Source organism: Exophiala bonariae (assembly GCF_035927105.1).
Source record: "Exophiala bonariae strain CCFEE 5792 chromosome Unknown scaffold_18, whole genome shotgun sequence".
NCBI classification, from domain to species: Eukaryota; Fungi; Ascomycota; class Eurotiomycetes; order Chaetothyriales; family Herpotrichiellaceae; genus Exophiala; species Exophiala bonariae.
In genome coordinates this window covers 739400-758323 of record NW_027042493.1, presented here as the reverse complement: position 1 = coordinate 758323, position 18924 = coordinate 739400, and the positions used below count along the sequence as shown (strand labels likewise).

The 18924-nt window shown below is 49.7% G+C and overlaps 5 protein-coding genes across 5 annotated transcripts; 3 read left to right on the top strand and 2 right to left on the bottom strand.

The window, feature by feature from the left end:
* Nucleotides 1–4988: 4988 nt before the first annotated feature.
* Nucleotides 4989–6992, top strand: LTR84_004205 (uncharacterized protein; the record flags this gene model as incomplete). The annotated part of the gene is made up of 1 exon (XM_064847783.1): nucleotides 4989–6992. One exon carries the CDS (start codon nucleotides 4989–4991, stop codon nucleotides 6990–6992), a length of 2004 nt encoding a protein of 667 aa, XP_064704895.1.
* Nucleotides 6993–7506: 514 nt separating this feature from the next.
* Nucleotides 7507–9322, bottom strand: LTR84_004204 (uncharacterized protein; the record flags this gene model as incomplete). The annotated part of the gene is made up of 6 exons (XM_064847782.1): nucleotides 7507–7821; nucleotides 7897–8052; nucleotides 8187–8283; nucleotides 8351–8574; nucleotides 8626–8776; nucleotides 8838–9322. The coding sequence occupies 6 exons, from the start codon at nucleotides 9320–9322 to the stop codon at nucleotides 7507–7509; spliced, it is 1428 nt and encodes a 475-aa protein (XP_064704894.1).
* A 5546-nt stretch (nucleotides 9323–14868) lies between these two features.
* Nucleotides 14869–15669, top strand: LTR84_004203 (uncharacterized protein; the record flags this gene model as incomplete). Its single annotated transcript, XM_064847781.1, has 3 exons — nucleotides 14869–15188; nucleotides 15242–15348; nucleotides 15428–15669. The coding sequence occupies 3 exons, from the start codon at nucleotides 14869–14871 to the stop codon at nucleotides 15667–15669; spliced, it is 669 nt and encodes a 222-aa protein (XP_064704893.1).
* A 232-nt stretch (nucleotides 15670–15901) lies between these two features.
* Nucleotides 15902–16771, bottom strand: LTR84_004202 (uncharacterized protein; the record flags this gene model as incomplete). The annotated part of the gene is made up of 1 exon (XM_064847780.1): nucleotides 15902–16771. One exon carries the CDS (start codon nucleotides 16769–16771, stop codon nucleotides 15902–15904), a length of 870 nt encoding a protein of 289 aa, XP_064704892.1.
* A 300-nt stretch (nucleotides 16772–17071) lies between these two features.
* LTR84_004201 (uncharacterized protein) lies at nucleotides 17072–18655 on the top strand (the record flags this gene model as incomplete). Its single annotated transcript, XM_064847779.1, has 1 exon — nucleotides 17072–18655. The coding sequence occupies one exon, from the start codon at nucleotides 17072–17074 to the stop codon at nucleotides 18653–18655; it is 1584 nt and encodes a 527-aa protein (XP_064704891.1).
* Between the last annotated feature and the right edge of the window lie 269 nt (nucleotides 18656–18924).

Genomic DNA, 18924 nt, shown 5'->3' with positions numbered 1-18924 from the left:
CCACGATATTATGGTTGGGATCCATATCCTCTTCCTCACTTTGGTCCTGGTGGTAGACGACATCGTCGCCCTCATCCCCTTGAGCCGCCATGATAGCATCGTAGTTGTCGCTGGCAATATTGACAAGGCGTAGCAAAGTAGGGCCGTATATCTTTCGTGTCTCGGGATTTAGTATATTGCCCGTAATCTGAACCAATTCTTTTTCATTCTTGGGAAACTTTGTCCCGATCTCCCTGAGTAGCGAATCAGTTACTTGCCGTTGACCAAGACCCTTCTCAAACATGATCCTTGTTATCGCGTTTCGGGCGTCTGTTACGAAAACATCCAAGACTTGTCGATGCACGTCATCCAATCGGCCCATTTTGCGATCTTTGGTGATCGGGGGTCCCATTCTGGACTTCTTCTGAGCTCGTGGAACTCCGTAATCTTTGATAGGAGCAAAACCTTCACTGTCTTCGTCGTCTTCTTCGTCTTCTTCGACCTCGGACGAGTCTGGGATCTGAGCACGACGATTGTTGTTACGTTTTGAACGAGCCGCCACTGGGGATGAGACATTTGTGGATGCTGGGTAATCATCTTCCAATGCCGCCGTGACACCAGTGACACCGCCTTTCTTGCGCGCTTTCTGGGCCCCAGCCTTTTTGGATGGAGCTTTCTTGGACGGGGCGGCCCTGGGTCTGGGTTTGGCAACAGGAGATGCGAGAACTTGGATCTCAATGGGTCGAGGATTCCTCTCGAATTCAAGAGCATTCGGTCCTAAAACAATGTACTGATTTGGAAATCCATGAAAAACGATGTTGACTTGTTCCAAGATATCCTCGAAGACCAATCTGAGGAACAAACGTTCCACGTCACCTCTTGCGAGATCCTGCCCGAGACCGTGTTGGCGAAGTTTATGGTGTTGCATTTGTTCGATTTTCTTGTTAATAGCACCACGGTAGACATCGACACAGTGGAGGAGCGTCACATTGTGGCCGCGAGTTTGCTGCACAAGCCGTACGGCATTCATCGCATGGTCTGAGAAATCATGTGTCTCAAATCTATTTTGAGATTTACAGTTGTCACATCCACCCTGGCAGTCTTCTTCCCTGAAATGTTCGTTGAAATAGGCAAGCACCTGAACTCGGCGACAGTCGCTGCGGTTCTCACAGAATTGAACAACGTTTCGTAGCAAGTGTTTTTGCCTTTCTTTTTGCAATTGGTCACCATCACCCTGGTCGATCATATTTCTAAGGATCATGGCATCCTTGTAGCCGTAAAACAAGATGCATTCAGATCGTTTGCCGTCTCGGCCAGCTCGTCCTGTTTCCTGGTAGTAGCCTTCCAGACTCTTGGGAACCGAGTGATGGATGACGAATCGGACATCGGGTTTGTCAATGCCCATCCCAAAAGCAATCGTGGCAACAATAATCTTGACCCTGCCTGCTTGCCAGGATTTTTGAATTGCCACTCTTTCTTCCGGAGTCATGGCAGCGTGGTAGTGCTCTGCCTCAATATCATATGTATCTCTCAATGACTTGGCAACAGCTTCGCAAGTTTTCCGTGCGAGACAGTAGATGATTCCAGCTTGTCTATCGAAATGGTTCTTGATGATGCTGGCAATATCTCTTAGCACCTCACCCTGTGGTCCTTTGCTTCTCACTTCGTAGCGTAAATTTGGTCGATTGAAACTCTGATCAAATACTTTTGATTGATCCATCCCCAGAGTGTGCATCACGTCTACCTTGACATTTTCAGTAGCAGTCGCCGTCAGCGCCATTATTGGAACGTTCGCAAATCGCTTGCGGATCTCTCCCAGTGCTTTATAGTCTGGGCGGAAATCATGGCCCCATTGGCTCACGCAATGTGCTTCGTCGATCACAATTCTGGCGAGCATTGCGCGCCTACACAGTTCTTCCAAGGCGTTCATCATTTTCCCGCTCTTGTTCAGCATTTCTGGTGTGACGTAGAGTAGTTGAATGAAAGTTTGGGGGTTAGAGTTCCGTAATGCCTGGTAAACGAGATCTTTCTCCTGCGTTGTCGTCTGACCATTGACTAAGAAAGCTTGGATGTGCAACTTCTGCAAATGGTCGACCTGGTCTTGCATAAGACTAAGCAATGGGGAGACAACAATTGTCACACCACGGGTTCGTCCACTTTGCACGACGGATGGCAACTGATAACACAACGATTTACCACCACCAGTAGGCATCAGGACAAATGCGTCGTCACCACTAAGGGTGGCATTGATGGCTTCTAATTGATTAGTACGGAACCCCTGAAGATGGAATTTTTTCTTCAATGCCGTCGAAACCTCTTTTGACCAGGGATGCTGCATTAAAGCTGCTGAAGAGGGTGGCTGCGTGAAGACACGTTTCTTGGGAGTTGTTCGTTGGATGTTGTCACTGACTTCACTCAGAGGAGGGCGGTCGACATATCTTTTCGAATGTCTGACATCAACTTGCCCTTGCTCAAAGGCTTCAGTAACTTTCAACAATTCCTCGTCATCGTCTCCATACTCAAATTCATCATCGTCAAATCCAAAGTCGCGAGGCGGTGATCCCATGGTTCGCGAATACTTGTGACTTGACTCGGCCACAGAGAATGAATATTGATTGTAGTCATGGCTTGGTGACTCCATCACCTTGTTTGCAGGCACTGGGACTCGATTGCCGTCTCGAAGTTGTCTAACCACAGGCAATGGCTCCTGTGCATGTTGTCTCGTGGAGAAGGATGAGTTGATGCCACGATTGTTACTCATCAGCGCATCACCACGGCTAGGAAGAGGGGTTTGAACAATCGACTGCGTACTCAGGTGGCTGTACTCGTCTCTCTGCTGATCTTGATCGAGTCTCAGATCATAACTGGCTGGTTTCTGTGTAGAGGCAACCAAAACTTCCTTCTCCCGCCTGCCTTCTGTCAAACTGTGGTTCGTTGAAACGCCAACATGTTGCAGTAGATTGAATACTGCAACCTCGCGAGACTCAATATCCACCTTTGCGCGTCGAATGTTTGCGCAAATGGCCGTTAATTTGTTGTCCGGGTCCTGTGGATCAATCTCATATCCTGCTGCTTCGAGTTCCCTACGCTCTTGATGCAACCGGTCACGGTGTCTGCTGGCCTCTGACAGAGATGCGTGCTCCGCGATTAGCTGCTTGACGGATATGATATTTGATTCGATGGACTTCAATGTGTCTGTCAAGTGTTGGGAAACGACATCGGTCTCACACATCTCATCCGCTACTTTCGTATTGGTAGCCTTTTTTGATTTATCCAATCTCTCCAGCAAATCTCGGCATTGAAGCAATCCGTCCTCGACGAAGCGGCGAACACTGTCCTTTTGACATTCTGTAAGCGCGCCACCCGTTCCGCTACTGGAGCCACTACATTTGAGGATTGGCGGTTGGCTGAGGGGTTGTTGCTCCAGCATGAAGTTGCTCCTTGCTTGCTGCGAGTCCTTGAAGGGAGAATCAGATCTATTTGGCGACGCCGACTTTTTTAGGGTGTGGGTAAGATTCCGAGCATCCTGCAGGTGTTTAATCTGGGGCTGGGATCTGACTGGATGGGGAGCAAGCCTCGAACTGAGGTTGTTGTCAACCTCCTCATCGGAATCGAGGGGAATCTTCCGTAAGTTGCGCATGCGACTTGGTCCTGGAACCACGGGTGAGGTGGATCTTTTCATGACTTTCATGACTTTCCTGGAAGGCTTGGAGTATTGCTCGATGTCGTGCAATGCTTCGAGATCCGACTCGAGCAGATCATCGTCCTTAACGACTGGCGAGACTACCTGCGGATGCATGCGTCCCGCGATGGTTTCTTCATGTACCGTATGATTGCCATGAATTAGATTGGTGTCTATCTCGGCTCGTCCAACTGTGTGCATGTTCTTGCTGCGGATCGAATGTGGAGAGTAGAGGTCAGCTTCGTATTCCTCACTCTTCCGCTTCTTCCCCTTCTTCTTGGACAACGGCTCTGGGCGGGAGGCTGATTCTTCTCTCCATAATTTGGTTGGAGTGCCGAAATCACCAAACGACGAAGTTGTCAAATCGTTCCCCGCAGTTAGGTCGATCTCGTCAATGTCAAATATCTCGTTACTGTCGTCGAACTGAATATCGTCAAAGGTTGTTGCTGGGGTCCGTGCAGGTGGAAGGCGATGGGAAGCAGAAGGGGTGTTGGCCTTGCGTGGCCGAGTCGAACTGGGCGTTGCATTGCGGCGGTCCGAAGCAGTTCGTGTGGGATTAGGTGTTGGCAGCACAGTTGTTCCAGTATTTTGTCCGATTAACCTCGATCTCGGCTGAATTTGAGGCGCCAATTGCAGTCTTGCCATCTCATTATTGGAACTCTGGGGCTCATCATATGTTTCGGTGCTAGAGTCAACAGCCACAGCAGAAATATGCACAAGGGAACCAAAAGAATGCGGATGCTGAACAAGCCACTCGAGACAGCTGCTGAAGTTAGTCTTGGTCATAAGGTCGTCGCATCGTGTGAAGTTGGATGGGCTACAAAGATATTTTCAAATCGAAACCGTGAATGTTCAGGGTTTAGTGAGTGCAATGTTGTTTGGATGAGGTGAAGACCACGAGGCTTGAAGGGATATCTTCGGATATCACTTCGTGGGAACGCGTTCACACGCGTCAGAGGCAAACGTGGAAGGTGCGGGCCAAGTTCAAGAAGTTGCCGCTATAGATTGCCAAGCCATACCCCATTAAAACAGCGGCGTCCTTACTCAAAGATTGAGTGCCTGGCTTCAAACTCGAAAAGATCAATAATGAATCCGGGGCATGGACACACCACAATTACAGTCAGATACTATAACGAAGAACACAATCTATCTTGAGCCGAGAGAAAGATTATCCAAGTTGGTATGAACGTTCGGGCACACGACTCAATCAGTTAGTCGCAAGATTCATCATCCACTCTAAACAGCCCCATAAAATCTAGCAGATAAGTTTACAAGGAGGTGGGTTTTGCTTAGTTTATGGATATACTGAGTAACAAGCTGTTGCAATATGGCTCCTAAAAAGAAAGCCAAGTCAGCGGAGCAGAAAGCACAGAAGCTGGCCAAGCAATCGAAAAAGGCAGCCAAGGGCGAAAAAAAGAGCAAGGCCAAAGCAGCTGCGGCTATTGATGACGATTCAGATGCTGACGACGTTGATCTGGACGCTGTACTCGCCGCATATGCAGAGGAGCAAGCCAAATTCTTGAAGATTACCGAGCAGTCTTGCGGCGCTCCGCCTCCTCGATCGTCCAGTACGTTTGTAGCTTCGCCGTCCAACCGGAATGAGCTGTTCATCTTTGGGGGCGAGTACCATGATGGCAGTGTAGCATCTTTCTACAACGACCTCTTCGTCTATCAGATCGATAGGGGTGAGTGGCGTCAAATATCATCGGGCAATAGTCCTCTTCCTCGAAGTGGCCACGCAAGCTGTAGGGGTGGCAATACCGGCGGCATCTATGTCTTTGGAGGAGAGTTCTCCTCTCCTAAACAAAACCAGTTCTATCATTATCACGACTTCTGGCATCTGGACACAGACACCCGAGAATGGTCAAAGCTTGAGCCCAAGGGCAAAGGGAAAAATCCGCCGGCTCGCAGTGGCCACCGGATGACCCATTTCAAGTATTTTATCATTCTTTTCGGTGGGTTTCAGGACACCTCCCAGCAGACGAAATATCTGAATGATACATGGATCTACGACTGTAAGGAAAACATCTGGCATGAAGTGAAGTTACCTCCAGCCACCCAGAAACCGGACCCTCGGTCTTCGTTCAGTTTCCTTCCTCACGAGTCCGGTGCCGTGCTATACGGAGGTTACTCAAGAGTCAAAGCGGTAAGCACGAATACCAAGCAAGCGAAAGCCGGCTCGGCGGTTGTCAGAAATATACTCAAACCACTTGTGCACCAAGACACCTGGTTCCTTCGGATCACTGCCCCTCCAGCCGAAGCAGCAAGCGGAACTCCACCGACGGTACGTTGGGAGCGAAGAAAGCGGCCGGCAAATGCACCCAATCCAGTGCGAGCAGGATCTACCATGGCTTTCCACAAAGGGCGCGGTGTTGCGTTCGGGGGTGTGCACGACGTCGAGGAAAGCGAGGAGGGAATCGACAGCGAATTTTTCAACGAACTCTTCATCTGCAACATTGACCGCAATCGCTTCTTTCCACTTGCACTACGAAGACCCAAAACTGGTGGCGCCAAAAAGCAAGCGCAAGCGGCACGTGGTCGAGACCGGGGTAAAGCAGATGAGGAGGAGCTTCTTCGTAATCTGGCCGCTCTTCAGACGAAAGGAAGCATTGCCGATGCTGATGATATGCAGCTTGAGAAACGCGAGCCGGAACCAGAAGCAATAAACAAGAAGGATGTCCCCGTGCGCTTTGAGATGCCTCATGTTCGCTTCAACTCGCAATTGACCGTCCAAGACGACACTCTCTTCATATTTGGAGGGACATTCGAGAAGAAGGACATCGAAATCACCTTCTGCGACCTGTACAGTATCAATCTCGACAAATTAGACGGCGTGAGAGAACTCTACTACAACGAGCCTGCCAACTGGGGCGTGACAGCGCAAGACAGCGACGACGAAATGGACGATGACGACGAAGACGGTGAAGAAGATGAAGATTCCGAGATGGAAGAAAACGACGACGATGCCATGTCCATTGACACACCCTCTACTACACCAACGACACCAGAACCCGTCACCGAGACCGAACCCGAAACCAGCGCGCAGCAAGATTCGCGGCCATTCCCGCGTCCATTCGAAGCTCTGCGGGACTTCTTCGCTCGGACGTCGGAGGATTGGCAAAAGCTGGTCTTGGAGTCTAAAGGTGGAGCTTCAGGACAATCGGGAAAGGAAATCAGGAAGAAGGCGTTTGAACAGTCGGAAGAGAGATGGTGGGATTGCAGAGAGGAAATTCGTGACCTTGAGGATGAGCAGGAGGCTGCAGGTATCAGTGAAGTTATCAGCATGGCAGATAGAGGTACCGAATCTGGCGGAGCAGGCCGACGACGCTGAACATAAGGTGTGGAGGATTCCTTTACCGGATCAAAATGCACAAAAGCATTCATGATGCTAAACTACTCCTGAAGAAGGATGTCTTGACTAGTATCTTAGAACGGACGAAAAAGGTCTAAACAGCCAAAGGCTAAGGGGGGAACTATCTTCATCCCCTGAGCTGTAGATGAGATCTTTAACATCGTATAACTCTGGAGATTCAACATCCTCTCGGTACGCACCATTTAATTTTGTTGTCTAGTGGTTCAGACGAGGCTGGTGGCGAGGCTATGGCTCTAGAGGGACGAGCGGTTGTGCGGAGGCTCGCCGCGCACTCGCATGCCAGTTCAACTTTTTATTCGCGATCAATCTACTGCAGGATTGACACGAGTAGAAACGCAGATCATGGAATATAATGGTAGTGAACACTCGTACTATATTGGTGCAGATAGATTCCCAATTGACTATGCGTTCTCTTGTTGGTCTGCCTGATCAAAGCCACATCTCGAATACCATATCCAGCTACTAATCTATTTCAAAGCATGTAGCGGAAAGCAGGGTGTCTGGAACTCAGTTCCTGCTCCTCCAGCCTCGTCAAGCCCACCAACAAGTGATCACGTTTACCCAAGTCCTTCTGGCGATTCTCCCATTTGCAGTAGAAGCGCAAGATGATGGCGGTGACGAAAGTGCCACAGAGGAAGGAAAGCAGAACGGCGTGACCCGTGCGGTAGCCTGGTGCGTCAGAAGGTAAGTAGATCCACGGTGCGCATACGCCGGCTAAACTGCCGAGTGTGAAGACAATACCAACGCCAGCGGCGCGGACAGTCGGTGTGGCGCAGTTGTTGGCAGCCTTGAAGAGGGAAGAATGTTAGCTCGTTCTACTCCGATTTTGGCATTTAAAACTCTAGAACGAATATGGACTCACCCATGTCAGGTAGATTGGATAGAACGAATAGTATCCTGTTGCTGCCAGGTAGAGGGCCCCGTATTTAGCGGCCGGTTTGTTGTTGGGGAGGAATTCGAGCATGAAGAAACCGATGATCGCGACAGGGGCACCAATGATGATCACCATCGAACGATCCTTGTATCTGTCGGATAACCAACCAGCGAGAATAGAGATTATACAGGCCACAGCCTTTGAAGATGAGGATCAGCTATCGTTACATCATATACTGAAACACTGCCCCTGGGTTTGTCATAGGAGATGAGACTTACATAAGGACCAACAGAGAGCAGCTGAGCTTTCTCATTAGAGTAACCCATTCCTTTGATGATCGATGGAACGAAAACGGCGAATGATTGAGCCACAGTACTATTGCAGAATCGTTAGTGCCCTGCTCTCTTCATCACGAAACGAGGATTGATGGTGGGATACTCACTTTGTCAAGTAGAAGCCAAATGCACTCCCAAGGACATGAGGACTACTTAAAGCCTGCTTGATATGTTTGAAGCTTGTTTTTCCGAGTTCTGCGGTTCCAGCAGAGTCAACCAGGAGTCTGTTTACCGCTGTAGTTCGTTCTTCTTCGGTTAAGAACTTTGCAGTTTCTGGTCCTCTCGGGATCAAGAACCATGAGGCACCAGCGATAAGTAGGGAAATAACACCCTGATTTGGATTAGAGATAGTGTTAAGAGAATTCAGTAATGAAATAAATACCTCGAAAAAGTATACGTTCCGCCATGTATGAATGAGCCCCCAGTGCGGAATCTTGCTCAAGCCGATAGCGAGCAATCCACCGAAGGCACCACTTGCCGAAGCGGCAGAAACGTAAATGTTCGTACGAAACCCAAGCTCCTGTCGACGGTAGCTAGTATGGTAATTAGTGATGGACACAAAGAGAAGGCTGCCGTGCAGTGTGATGGACTCACAATTGGGATAATAGCCAGATGAGACCGGGGCTGACGCCACCTTCAACGACACCAAGAATGAACCGAGCAGCGTAAAGTCCACCTCGGTTTTGAACGACTGAGGTCAGTGTCGTGATGATTGCGAAAGCTGAGACCAAGAATGGTATCCAAATGTGACCTCCAATTCTCTTGCAAAGGATGTTTGCTGGAAGCTCGACCACGCAGTAAGGTACGAAGAGGCACATCAACGCGATGTTGTATCGTAGACCGACATTGAGCTTGAGGTCTTCGGCAAGACCGAGAAGCCTGACATTGCCAATATTGACTCGATCGATAAAGCAGAATAGATTGATGAGAACGAAGAAAATCAACAGATGGATGTCATATTTTCGGACAACCCTTCTGGATACTTGTTCATCAACCACAACCAGCGCATCTTGAGCCTCTAGGTGCTGTACATTGTCTGCGTCTGGGTCCACATCAATCGACACTTCTTTTGAGGTCATGACTGGGGAATGCTAGAGCTGCTGCAAGTTGGATGAGAATGAAACTCTGGGAGAGCGAAATTCGCGAAGGAGTGATTGCCTGTCAGAATCATGCAGAGCTGCCCCAGACCAGGCGGATGCAATCGAGAAGATATACCCTGTTTAGCGAATACTACCCCATGGAGTAGATACTGAACTCCCAACAGGCTAGGACCACCATGGGGAACCAACACCAGGCGGTCGGTCCAATTCATCCTATCGGAATAGATGTGTCGGTTTCCACAAAATGCAAGAAGCTCTGGGCATTTCTTGGCTTACTTAGGTCTTTTCCCAGAGCTTTGGAGCTGATTCAGCAGTCATTCCCTAATTCCGCTCCAACTCGTGCAATCATGACCCTGTGTACAGATACAGGTAACAGAGAGCCCTAGCACTCGGTTGCGAGCTCTTAACCACGGATCCGGTCTTTTCATGATGAGTGCAATTGCCGATGGCTTAATCCAGTTAGCCAGCCTCCGTAACTCCACGAGGGTGATTTGTCCCGTTGCTCCCCCACCCCCCGGTTTTTAATCATAGCATAATCTATCGACGCGGGCTGACTACCAAGTTTCCCAGACCACCCAGTGTCATGCAACAAGAGGAGATCGTGGTATCAGATTACCGATCGTGGTCCGTTCTTTGCGGGAAGTCTGATCACCATTTCTGTTGGAGGGCCGCAGGGACAGCTGCCGCGCAAGCTTGTTAGGCCTCGGCTGGACATATTTTCATATTCTGGGGCATTTTCAATAGCGTGGAAACCCGGGATAGGCTATCATTATCAGCCCACTTCTAGGCCTGCTCAACCCTTCATAGATATTGGGATTCAAGTTCACCATAACTTTGGCCTGGGAAACACAAGAAACTGCGCATTGCTGTTCCAGTAAGTCTCCTTCAGATCGAGTCAGCCTCATGGGTAAATTGATTGCTCTAACCGAGAAAAGAGGGGGTGGGTGGTGTTAACGGCCGGTGGCCTTGGGATTGGGACGGCTTCCTAAACCAGCAAAGCCTTTCCAGGAATTCGGTAATTCTTTGTAGAACCGGCCAAAGATCTAGAAGCCGTACGATTCCAAGGCGTCAGATTCTCGCGACATAGTGGGTGTTTTCTTCAATCCGTGGGAGAGCGCAAGGTCCAGACCAGCACTATTCTAATTTTTTTGGTCGATAGGCCGCCTGGGCGTCTTAGCGATCTCACTCGAATCATTTCCAAGGATATCACTCTTAGTCCACTCGGCTTCTCCGGACATTGCATGATTGGGGTTTGCTATCTTCGAGTTCGAGATAGTTGGACCCATAAATCGTAGTACTTTTGTGGGCCATGTGCCGTGCAAAACTTAGATGGGCAGTTTCCATGCGGGCATGCCACGCGACGAGGTCGTGGGAAGACAGGGTTGAAAAGCATCAACCTCGGATTCATTCCCTCATGAACTCGTGGATTGTTTGTGTCCTCCCCTCGGTGCAGAAATGGTGGTTGATACGACGCTCCTTGGTATTGTTTGCTACATTCAAGGTCAGACCCGACAGGGAGTTCTCGCATCCAGCGGGTTTACAGCTACTTCCAGCTTCATAGCCGAAGCCGCTGGTATGCCGGAATCAGCACTTGCCTACTGTGTGGTTCTTCTGTTTGTCGGGGACAGATAAAAATATCTTGCTCCACCGGAAGCTGCACAGCCAGGGCCTTTGAGTAACATCTCGTGATAAACCTCGAAGAAATAGAATTTCAGATCTGAGTTTTGCAGGGTATTAAGTTTGGTGATGAGGCCACTTAGTCAGTGCCAACCATCCCCGTATTCCCAGAGCGACAGAGCGACAGAGCGACATCCAGCTTTGGAGGAACGGGCAAAATGTGGTACTCAACAGAACCCAGGAACGCACAAGATATGGCCAATCAGTTCACCAGTATTGATCATTAGGACCAAGTATCGTGGTTTACCAGAGATGGAAAGCCATCCACGCTTTAAATGCCCAGGCTAGGTAGGCATCTAGAAAGATAAGGAGCGAGGCATCGTATGTCAAAGAGCTGCAACCTGGAACATCATACACCATCTCATATCTGGTGAGGAAGATGAAGAGCGCATAATAGAATGGTGCGCAGATCTATGATCGCTGTGGCGATTGACTTTGGGCGCTGCGGCTCCCCCGCAATTTTCGGCCTTCACAAGCTCCAGCCTGAGGTCGGGGCGGAAGTGGGCTGAGGAGGCTCGTATTCAGCGCCTCCGTAAGACTCCGAACGACTCATCAATCCCAATCGATCTCCTCGCGCTTTGGGTATTTACGGTCCGAAAATTTGACTCGATCTATGTTTGATTGATGTCCGAAATGCCTATTGGTAATATGATCACACGGGATGAATCAGAAACCTCGTTGGCATCGGATAGTGCAACACAGCAGGCGCAGAGTACGCAGTTGCACATATCCCGAATAGCTTGCCAACGATGTCGGAGCCAAAAGGTAAATTTGCTCCAGCCTACATGTTGATCTTGAAGACACTGATCTTGGTTCTTCCAGCTCAAGTGCAGCCATGAGCGTCCCAGTTGTCAAAGATGTACGAAACAGAAGGCCAAATGCGAATATGCTGAAGTCGGCGAACGACGCAAGGTAAAGTTGCAGCATAGACAAAGTTCACTTGGCCACCAACAACGACCGCTGCATTCTGCAGCGTCCAGGGGAAAAAGTCATGCAACCGCTGTTGATCAAGCGATTCCGAGGAGTCTATCCTTATCCGGAACAAATGAAACCATGAGAAGAGTCACGGTTGATGGTAGTCGCGAAGGTCCAATGGCCAGTAACTGGGCAGCGAGACCAGCTCTTAGTATGTCGTCAGCAGTAGATCCTGTCGATGAGAACCACCACGCGTCGACGCCTAGTTCTATGTTGCATGAGGACCAAATTCACCTGATGCACCAAGCCTCCATACCCACAGATGTAAGTTGATCTAGTTGATACAAGACAGATTCTCCTGCTAAAGATCTCGCGTTGTGCAATAGTCGTATGCCTCGCAACTTCGGAAAGGTGACACACCGAAGCAGAACGAAACGGGAATCGAGCTGGAAGAATCTTCCTTACCTCCTCTCGCAGCTGGTCTTGCCTTACTCGAGATCTACTTTGCCCGTATTTATAATGCTTCACTCCTCTTCTGGAAGCCAAAGCTATTCTCGGAATATGTCGAAGGTCAGGTGCCACCGTATCTGCTCAAGGCGATCTTTGGCACAGCTGCTTTGTATGCGATCTCCCTCCGATTCAAATGATCACGAATTTAATGCCAGGATCAGATTCCTCTCACCGAATCATGATAACAGAAACCTTGAGTCAATGGAGTTCTCAGAGCTTACCGCGCTGAGGATCTTCCATAAGCGTAGCTTGAGCTGGGCCAAGGCTGCTTCCAGTGAAGCAATGGCATTGGCAATTCCGGACCCAAGCTTGTCAGTCGTCCAAGCTTTAGAAGTGCTCTCTCCATACTGGTACGGCACCGGCATGCCACGATGTGGCGACCTTTCACTGGGTAAGAGCTCTCTAGAAGACCTTGCTCATCCTACAGACTTGCTGCAAGACCCTCATTACTCATGTTCTCTTCTGACTCGTTCCCAGCCCTTGCATATCGTTGTTGTGTCATCATGCAGTATGGAGGCAAGCGCGACGGCTCGGCCGAAAATGACCTCTCACTTGAGGCTGAACTCAAACGAAGATGCTTCTGGGCATGCTGGGCATCCATGTGCATAGTTGCCTCACCAGAACCATACATGCGATATTCATGGTCCGAAATTGCTCGAGTACCCTTGCCGGCGACCATTCTCCACTCACCAACAGGACCACATATCAAGCTCACCGAATATATGGATAGCAACTGGGTGGCGTCACGGATCTATGGTACAAATGACACAGAAGAGCCTCCCGTTTCTGCAGCCATGATGAAAATGGTGGGAGTGTGGTGAGTTCAATTATTGAGACCTCGGAATGAGCGCTGAATATTGACAACACCATGCAGGGCGAAGGTTCAACTGTCTGTTGGAGATAGCTCCAGTTATGAGACTTCGAGAAAAGTGCGAGAGATCCGTGAGCTGTCCGACCTCGCGACCACAGCATATGAAAGTGTGTCGTTGAGTCATCGAAGACGACTTTTGGCATCATTGGTATCGGAGCAAACATTTGGGCTCACTCACCAACTTTTGTTTTTTGACGGCCTTTACCACCTCTCGCAGATCACTTTATACTCCACTCTGGTGCCACTCTTCTCAGGTTCTCAAATGGATCAGACAATTGATATTGCCCTTGTGCAATCAAGTGCGAAAGCCGTGATTCGACACGCTTGGTTATTTGGAGGAGTTTTGAAAGACTACCTTCGAGGTCGTGTCGATGTGACCTACTTGAGCTCTCTTTTGGGCTATTGTGCGTTCATCTGCGGCACAGTTCTTCTGTCCTTCGAGATATCACGAGAGGGTAAAAATCCGGTGGCGTTTATCCCAGAGTTACGAGAGGTTTCCAGTACCCTGCCGATGGTTCAGATGTTTGTTGACACGTTGGATGCTTCGAAGCAGTATTGGAACGTTCTCTGCCGGCCAGTAAGTAATCTTTTTATGAGCCAACACTCCATTAGCCCGAAGCTGACGCCTAGTAGTATGAAAAGCTTGCTGCGGCTCTGAAGGGAGCGACTGCTCAGCTCACGAGAAGGCAATTTGGTCAAGAAAATTCGCTTTCATTGGATGGACGAGACAGTAGTTCATCATCGCTCCCGAAAGGCCAGAGGAATACAGGAGAGTATCAGGCCGTAGACAAGTCATTGTTGTCACAGAATCGGAGAGACTCAGCATCAGAATGGGGAAATCGACTGCCTGACTTCACAAATAAAAGGACGGAATTTCCAGCCCTGATTGATTCAATGGAGCTGAACTCGACAATATCAGTTGAATCCCAACCAGTCTCGGGAGGACCAACGACCACCCTTGGACTAGATACACTCGACCAGTATGAGACTTGGACCGACGATTGGTGGAATGTTCCATTTACAGCGGCTGGAAATGATCAGTTGGCTGGATTTGAGCCTATTCTCCTGTTTCGACAGGCATGGGAGGGCCTTGTTTGAACATGGACTAAATATCTCGGTTTGTAGTCAGACATTGGTCTGAATAGCAACCACGAATAGCGACGATTTGAATTACTTTTGCGATAATGGTCAACGTAACTTAGGTGAGCAATTACTCTAGGTATAAACAAATTGAGTAATGAGGGTTTGAAAACATGAGGATCTTTTGAATCACTGATGAATTATCTTTGATCAAACCTTCGTCCGCCACCACAAAGCGATAAAGGGGCCACAATCATTACGTCACCACCACTCGGGCTCGGGCATCGGATTTTAGAATTTCCTCCCCGAGACTCACTTTTCGAAGTTTACACTTTTATTGTCCGAATTGTAACTCGTCCCAACAACCACCTCTGGACGGCTCTTATCAATCCAGGGACCAAGATTCTTGCATCACGCACGCCAGACGTTGGACGTGAGGGGTCCTGCACGGACAATACGGAAAGACCCAACGATGGCCGCGCGGAACGCAGCTCGAGGTCTGGTATCAGGCACCACGTCCACCATCTCCAGGACCTTCCAGCAACAGCTGGACTCGTCAGCCCTCGCCAAACCACGACCGATTCTCGGCCGTCCAAACCGCGTCGCGACGAGGGCGATACGAACGGCAGCATCCCCGCTAAGCTTGCGCTGTCGTCACCATCACGCGGAGCGCGAGGTCAATAAGAGCATGATTCGGACGCATATCCGCCTGCTGGAGATATCGCGGCGAAGGTTCACCACTGCTCCGATACTAAGCCATGGGCATATCGACCCACCCAAGCCCGGTGAAGAGTGAGTCAACTGCTACATACGAGGGAGATTATAGCTCTAACTGAGCGCGACAGGTTGCATGTGACGTTTATTGACAAGGACGGCGACCGCCATGAATTCGAAGTATCAAAGGGCGACAACCTGCTGGATATTGCGCAGGCAAACGATCTAGAAATGGAAGGTATGTCACACCACTGAAGATATCCTAATATTCATCGAGGAGCATGAATTGAAGGCTCACAATGCTCTCCTCCATCCAGGTGCCTGCGGAGGCTCATGCGCATGCTCGACATGCCACGTTATAGTCGACGGTGACGAGCTGTACGACAAGATGGAGGAACCCTCAGACGACGAGAACGACATGTTGGATCTGGCATTTGGACTCACCGAGACTTCTCGGCTGGGCTGTCAGGTCCTCATGTCTCCGGAGCTCGATGGGTTGGTGGTCAAGTTGCCGAAAATGACAAGGAATATGCAGGCCTCGGATTTTGAGAAGAGCTGATATTGATTTCTGGCTCAAATCCTGAACTGTATATATAACGCCCACCGGCAATGGTTGGCTGTGGTTGGGGAACCACTAGGAATTCATGGATCTTGTACTATTATCGTGCGTGGCCAGGGGATCGGGGCTCATGCTCATCGAAAGGTTTAGATGATGGCAGCCATAGGAAAGCCGCATTCGCCTCGCGGTAGATATTCGTCACTCCAAAACTAGAAATACCCATATACGAGTACTATACTGGCGTAGAGCTCGCCTTACTCCCGCCACTGATCAAATCTAAAAACCCCTGTTTACTCATCTCATTGACCTTCTCCTGCCGATGTTCCACTCCGATCGTGCCTTTCCTCCGCTCTTCCTTTGCGGCCTGTTCGCCCTGCACCTGTGCAGCTCTTACGGCATTGAACAACTTGACCACGCCCCTCTGCGCAACTTTTCGTAACCGCTTCTCCTCCTCAGCAACCTCACCCGCTTGACCTGAGCTGAGACCGAGAACGTCCTTGATGCGTCCTCGCTCCAGTTCTTCCCTCTTCTCGGCGCGGAGTTTGGCTTTGGCTTTCCGCTCGAGTTTCTCGTTGGCGAGTGATGTACTGGCTTCGACGGCGTCGCGACTCCGTGAGAGCATGGGGTCTTTGCGTGCGGATTGGGAGAGTTTTGTGGAGAGAATTTTGGCGATGGATGTTGAGAAGGCTTCCGGGTCGTTGCGTTTCGTCGTGGTTTTGCGTCTATTTGTGCTGGGGTCTTCTTCTGGATCTTCTTCTTCGTCATCGCCTTCCTCCTCTGCGTTTCCTTCTTCATTGTCTTCTGCCTCTGAACCAGAGCCCGGATCCTCATCCTCGGCCTCTTCTTCATCGTTTGCTACCGGTTGCTTTTCCGACCGGCTCGTATTGGCTGATCGTTGTGGCTTTTTGGATAGAGGCTTCTGCGGTGCCTCGTCACCTGAATCATCCAGGTTGACCGCTGTGAACCCATCCTCTGGACCGTCGGACTCGTCCTCCGAAGAACTGTGATATGCTTTCTGTTTGCGAAATCTTTTCTTGGGTCGTTCTGTCTTGCCTCGCATACCATCCTGCAACTTTCTTTTCTTCTGTGATAGAGGAGCCATATCTGGAGAATTGAATACACAGGGATTTCGTGGGTAGAAAGCGTGGTTTTGACTTGAATGGTCCCTCGCATGTCGGTCAAAAATTGGGAAGAAATTATTCTAGACTGCAATCGGCACAACCTCGGATAAATCGTGGCTCCAATTCCCCCACATTCATGTTCACTTCGTACTGCAGCGACAATCATCAACGGGCCATCTGTCGAGACTACCTAGTACATTCGCCTCCATCCTTACAAGACCCTGTCTCGTTTTCTAGACGAAAGCCACTCTCTATAGTCGCACCAGAAGAACTTTCACACGATGGTTCTTTCCGATCTGGGGCGGCGGATCAATGCCGCTGTCTCCAACCTCAACCGCGAACCCAATCTCGATGAGAAAGCCTTCGATTCCATGATCAAAGAAATATGCTCTGCACTATTATCAGCAGATGTCAATGTACGGCTGGTTAAGACTTTAAGAAAATCAATACAAAGTGCCGTCAATTTCAAGGACCTCCCTGCCCACACCAGTTCAAACGCAAAGAAACGATTAATTCAGCAAGCTGTGTTCGATCATTTGGTGCAGTTGGTCGATCCTCATGCCGAACCATACAAGCCCAAGAAGGGAAAGTCGAATGTTATCATGTTTGTGGGTCTACAGGGTGCGGGAAAGACGACTTCGTGTACCAAGTTGGCCAGATATTATGCCCAGCGCGGATTCAAAGCATGCCTTGTCTGTGCCGATACTTTTCGAGCAGGTGCCTACGATCAATTAAAGCAGAACGCTACAAAGGCTAAGATCCCTTACTATGGCTCCCTAACGCAAACTGATCCTTCGGTTGTCGCCGCCGAAGGCGTGGCGAGGTTCAAGAAGGAGAAATTCGAGATCATTATTGTTGATACATCCGGGCGACACAAGCAAGAAGAAGATCTGTTCACAGAAATGGTTCAGGTACAGAATGCCATTAAGCCCGACCAAACCATTATGGTTCTGGACGGAACAATAGGTCAAGCCGCTGAGGCTCAGTCTGCTGCTTTCAAATCCACTGCCGACTTCGGTGCCATCATCATTACCAAGACTGACGGTGGAGCGGCAGGTGGTGGTGCCATATCAGCTGTTGCTGCCACGCACACTCCAATCATTTTCCTTGGTACAGGCGAGCATATGATGGACCTGGAAAGATTTGCCCCCAAGCCATTCATCTCAAAACTCTTGGGCTATGGTGACATGTCGGGCTTGATCGAACATATCCAATCGGTTACCAGAGATTCTGCTGGTATGAAGGAAACCCAGAAACATTTAGCGGAAGGTATCTTCACAGTCAGAGATATGAAAGAACAGATCACCAACATCATGAAAATGGGTCCTCTGTCCAAAGTGGCAGGCATGATCCCAGCCTTAGGAAACATGATGGCAGGCATGTCAGACGAAGACGGCACCCAAAAGCTGAAGAGAATGGTGTACATCTTCGACAGCATGACGACTAAAGAGCTTGATTCAGACGGCAAAATCTTCCTCTCAGAGCCCTCGAGGATGACGCGGATAGCATGTGGCTCAGGAACCTCCGTCCGCGAAGTCGAAGAGCTCCTCACTCAGCACAAAGTCATGTCGGGCCTGGCGAAAAACATGGGTCAGAACAAAAAGAACATGCAACGGGCTCAGAATATGCTTGGAGGCGGCAACCGGCAACAACAGCTCGCGGCGATGCAGAAACGGATGGCTGCTTTGGGTGGTGCGGGCAGAGGCGGCATGGGCGGAGATATGGGCAAGATGTTGGAAATGATGGGTGGTGGTATGGGTGGCGGCGGTATGCCAAATATGGGAGGCATGGACATGAATGCTATGATGAGCCAAATGGGCAATATGTTTGGTGGGGCTGGTGGTGGACGCGGACGTGGAAGATGAGCTTGACATGTCAAGTACATTTGTTTGTCACTCCGCGATGATCGAGCATTGCATCATCACTGACTGTATATGCTGTGGCTGAACATATCCGGCAAAACTGGCATTGGTACGGACAAATGAGACACAATCTCGGTGCCCAGCTTTGCCAGGCTAAAAAGCACTTCCGCACGCCGGGGTTTTCAAGACGATGAATCCTCGACATCTCACTGCATCCCTGAAAATGGCCACCCAAGAACACGACAATCTTCAGGTGCATGCCTACCTCGTCT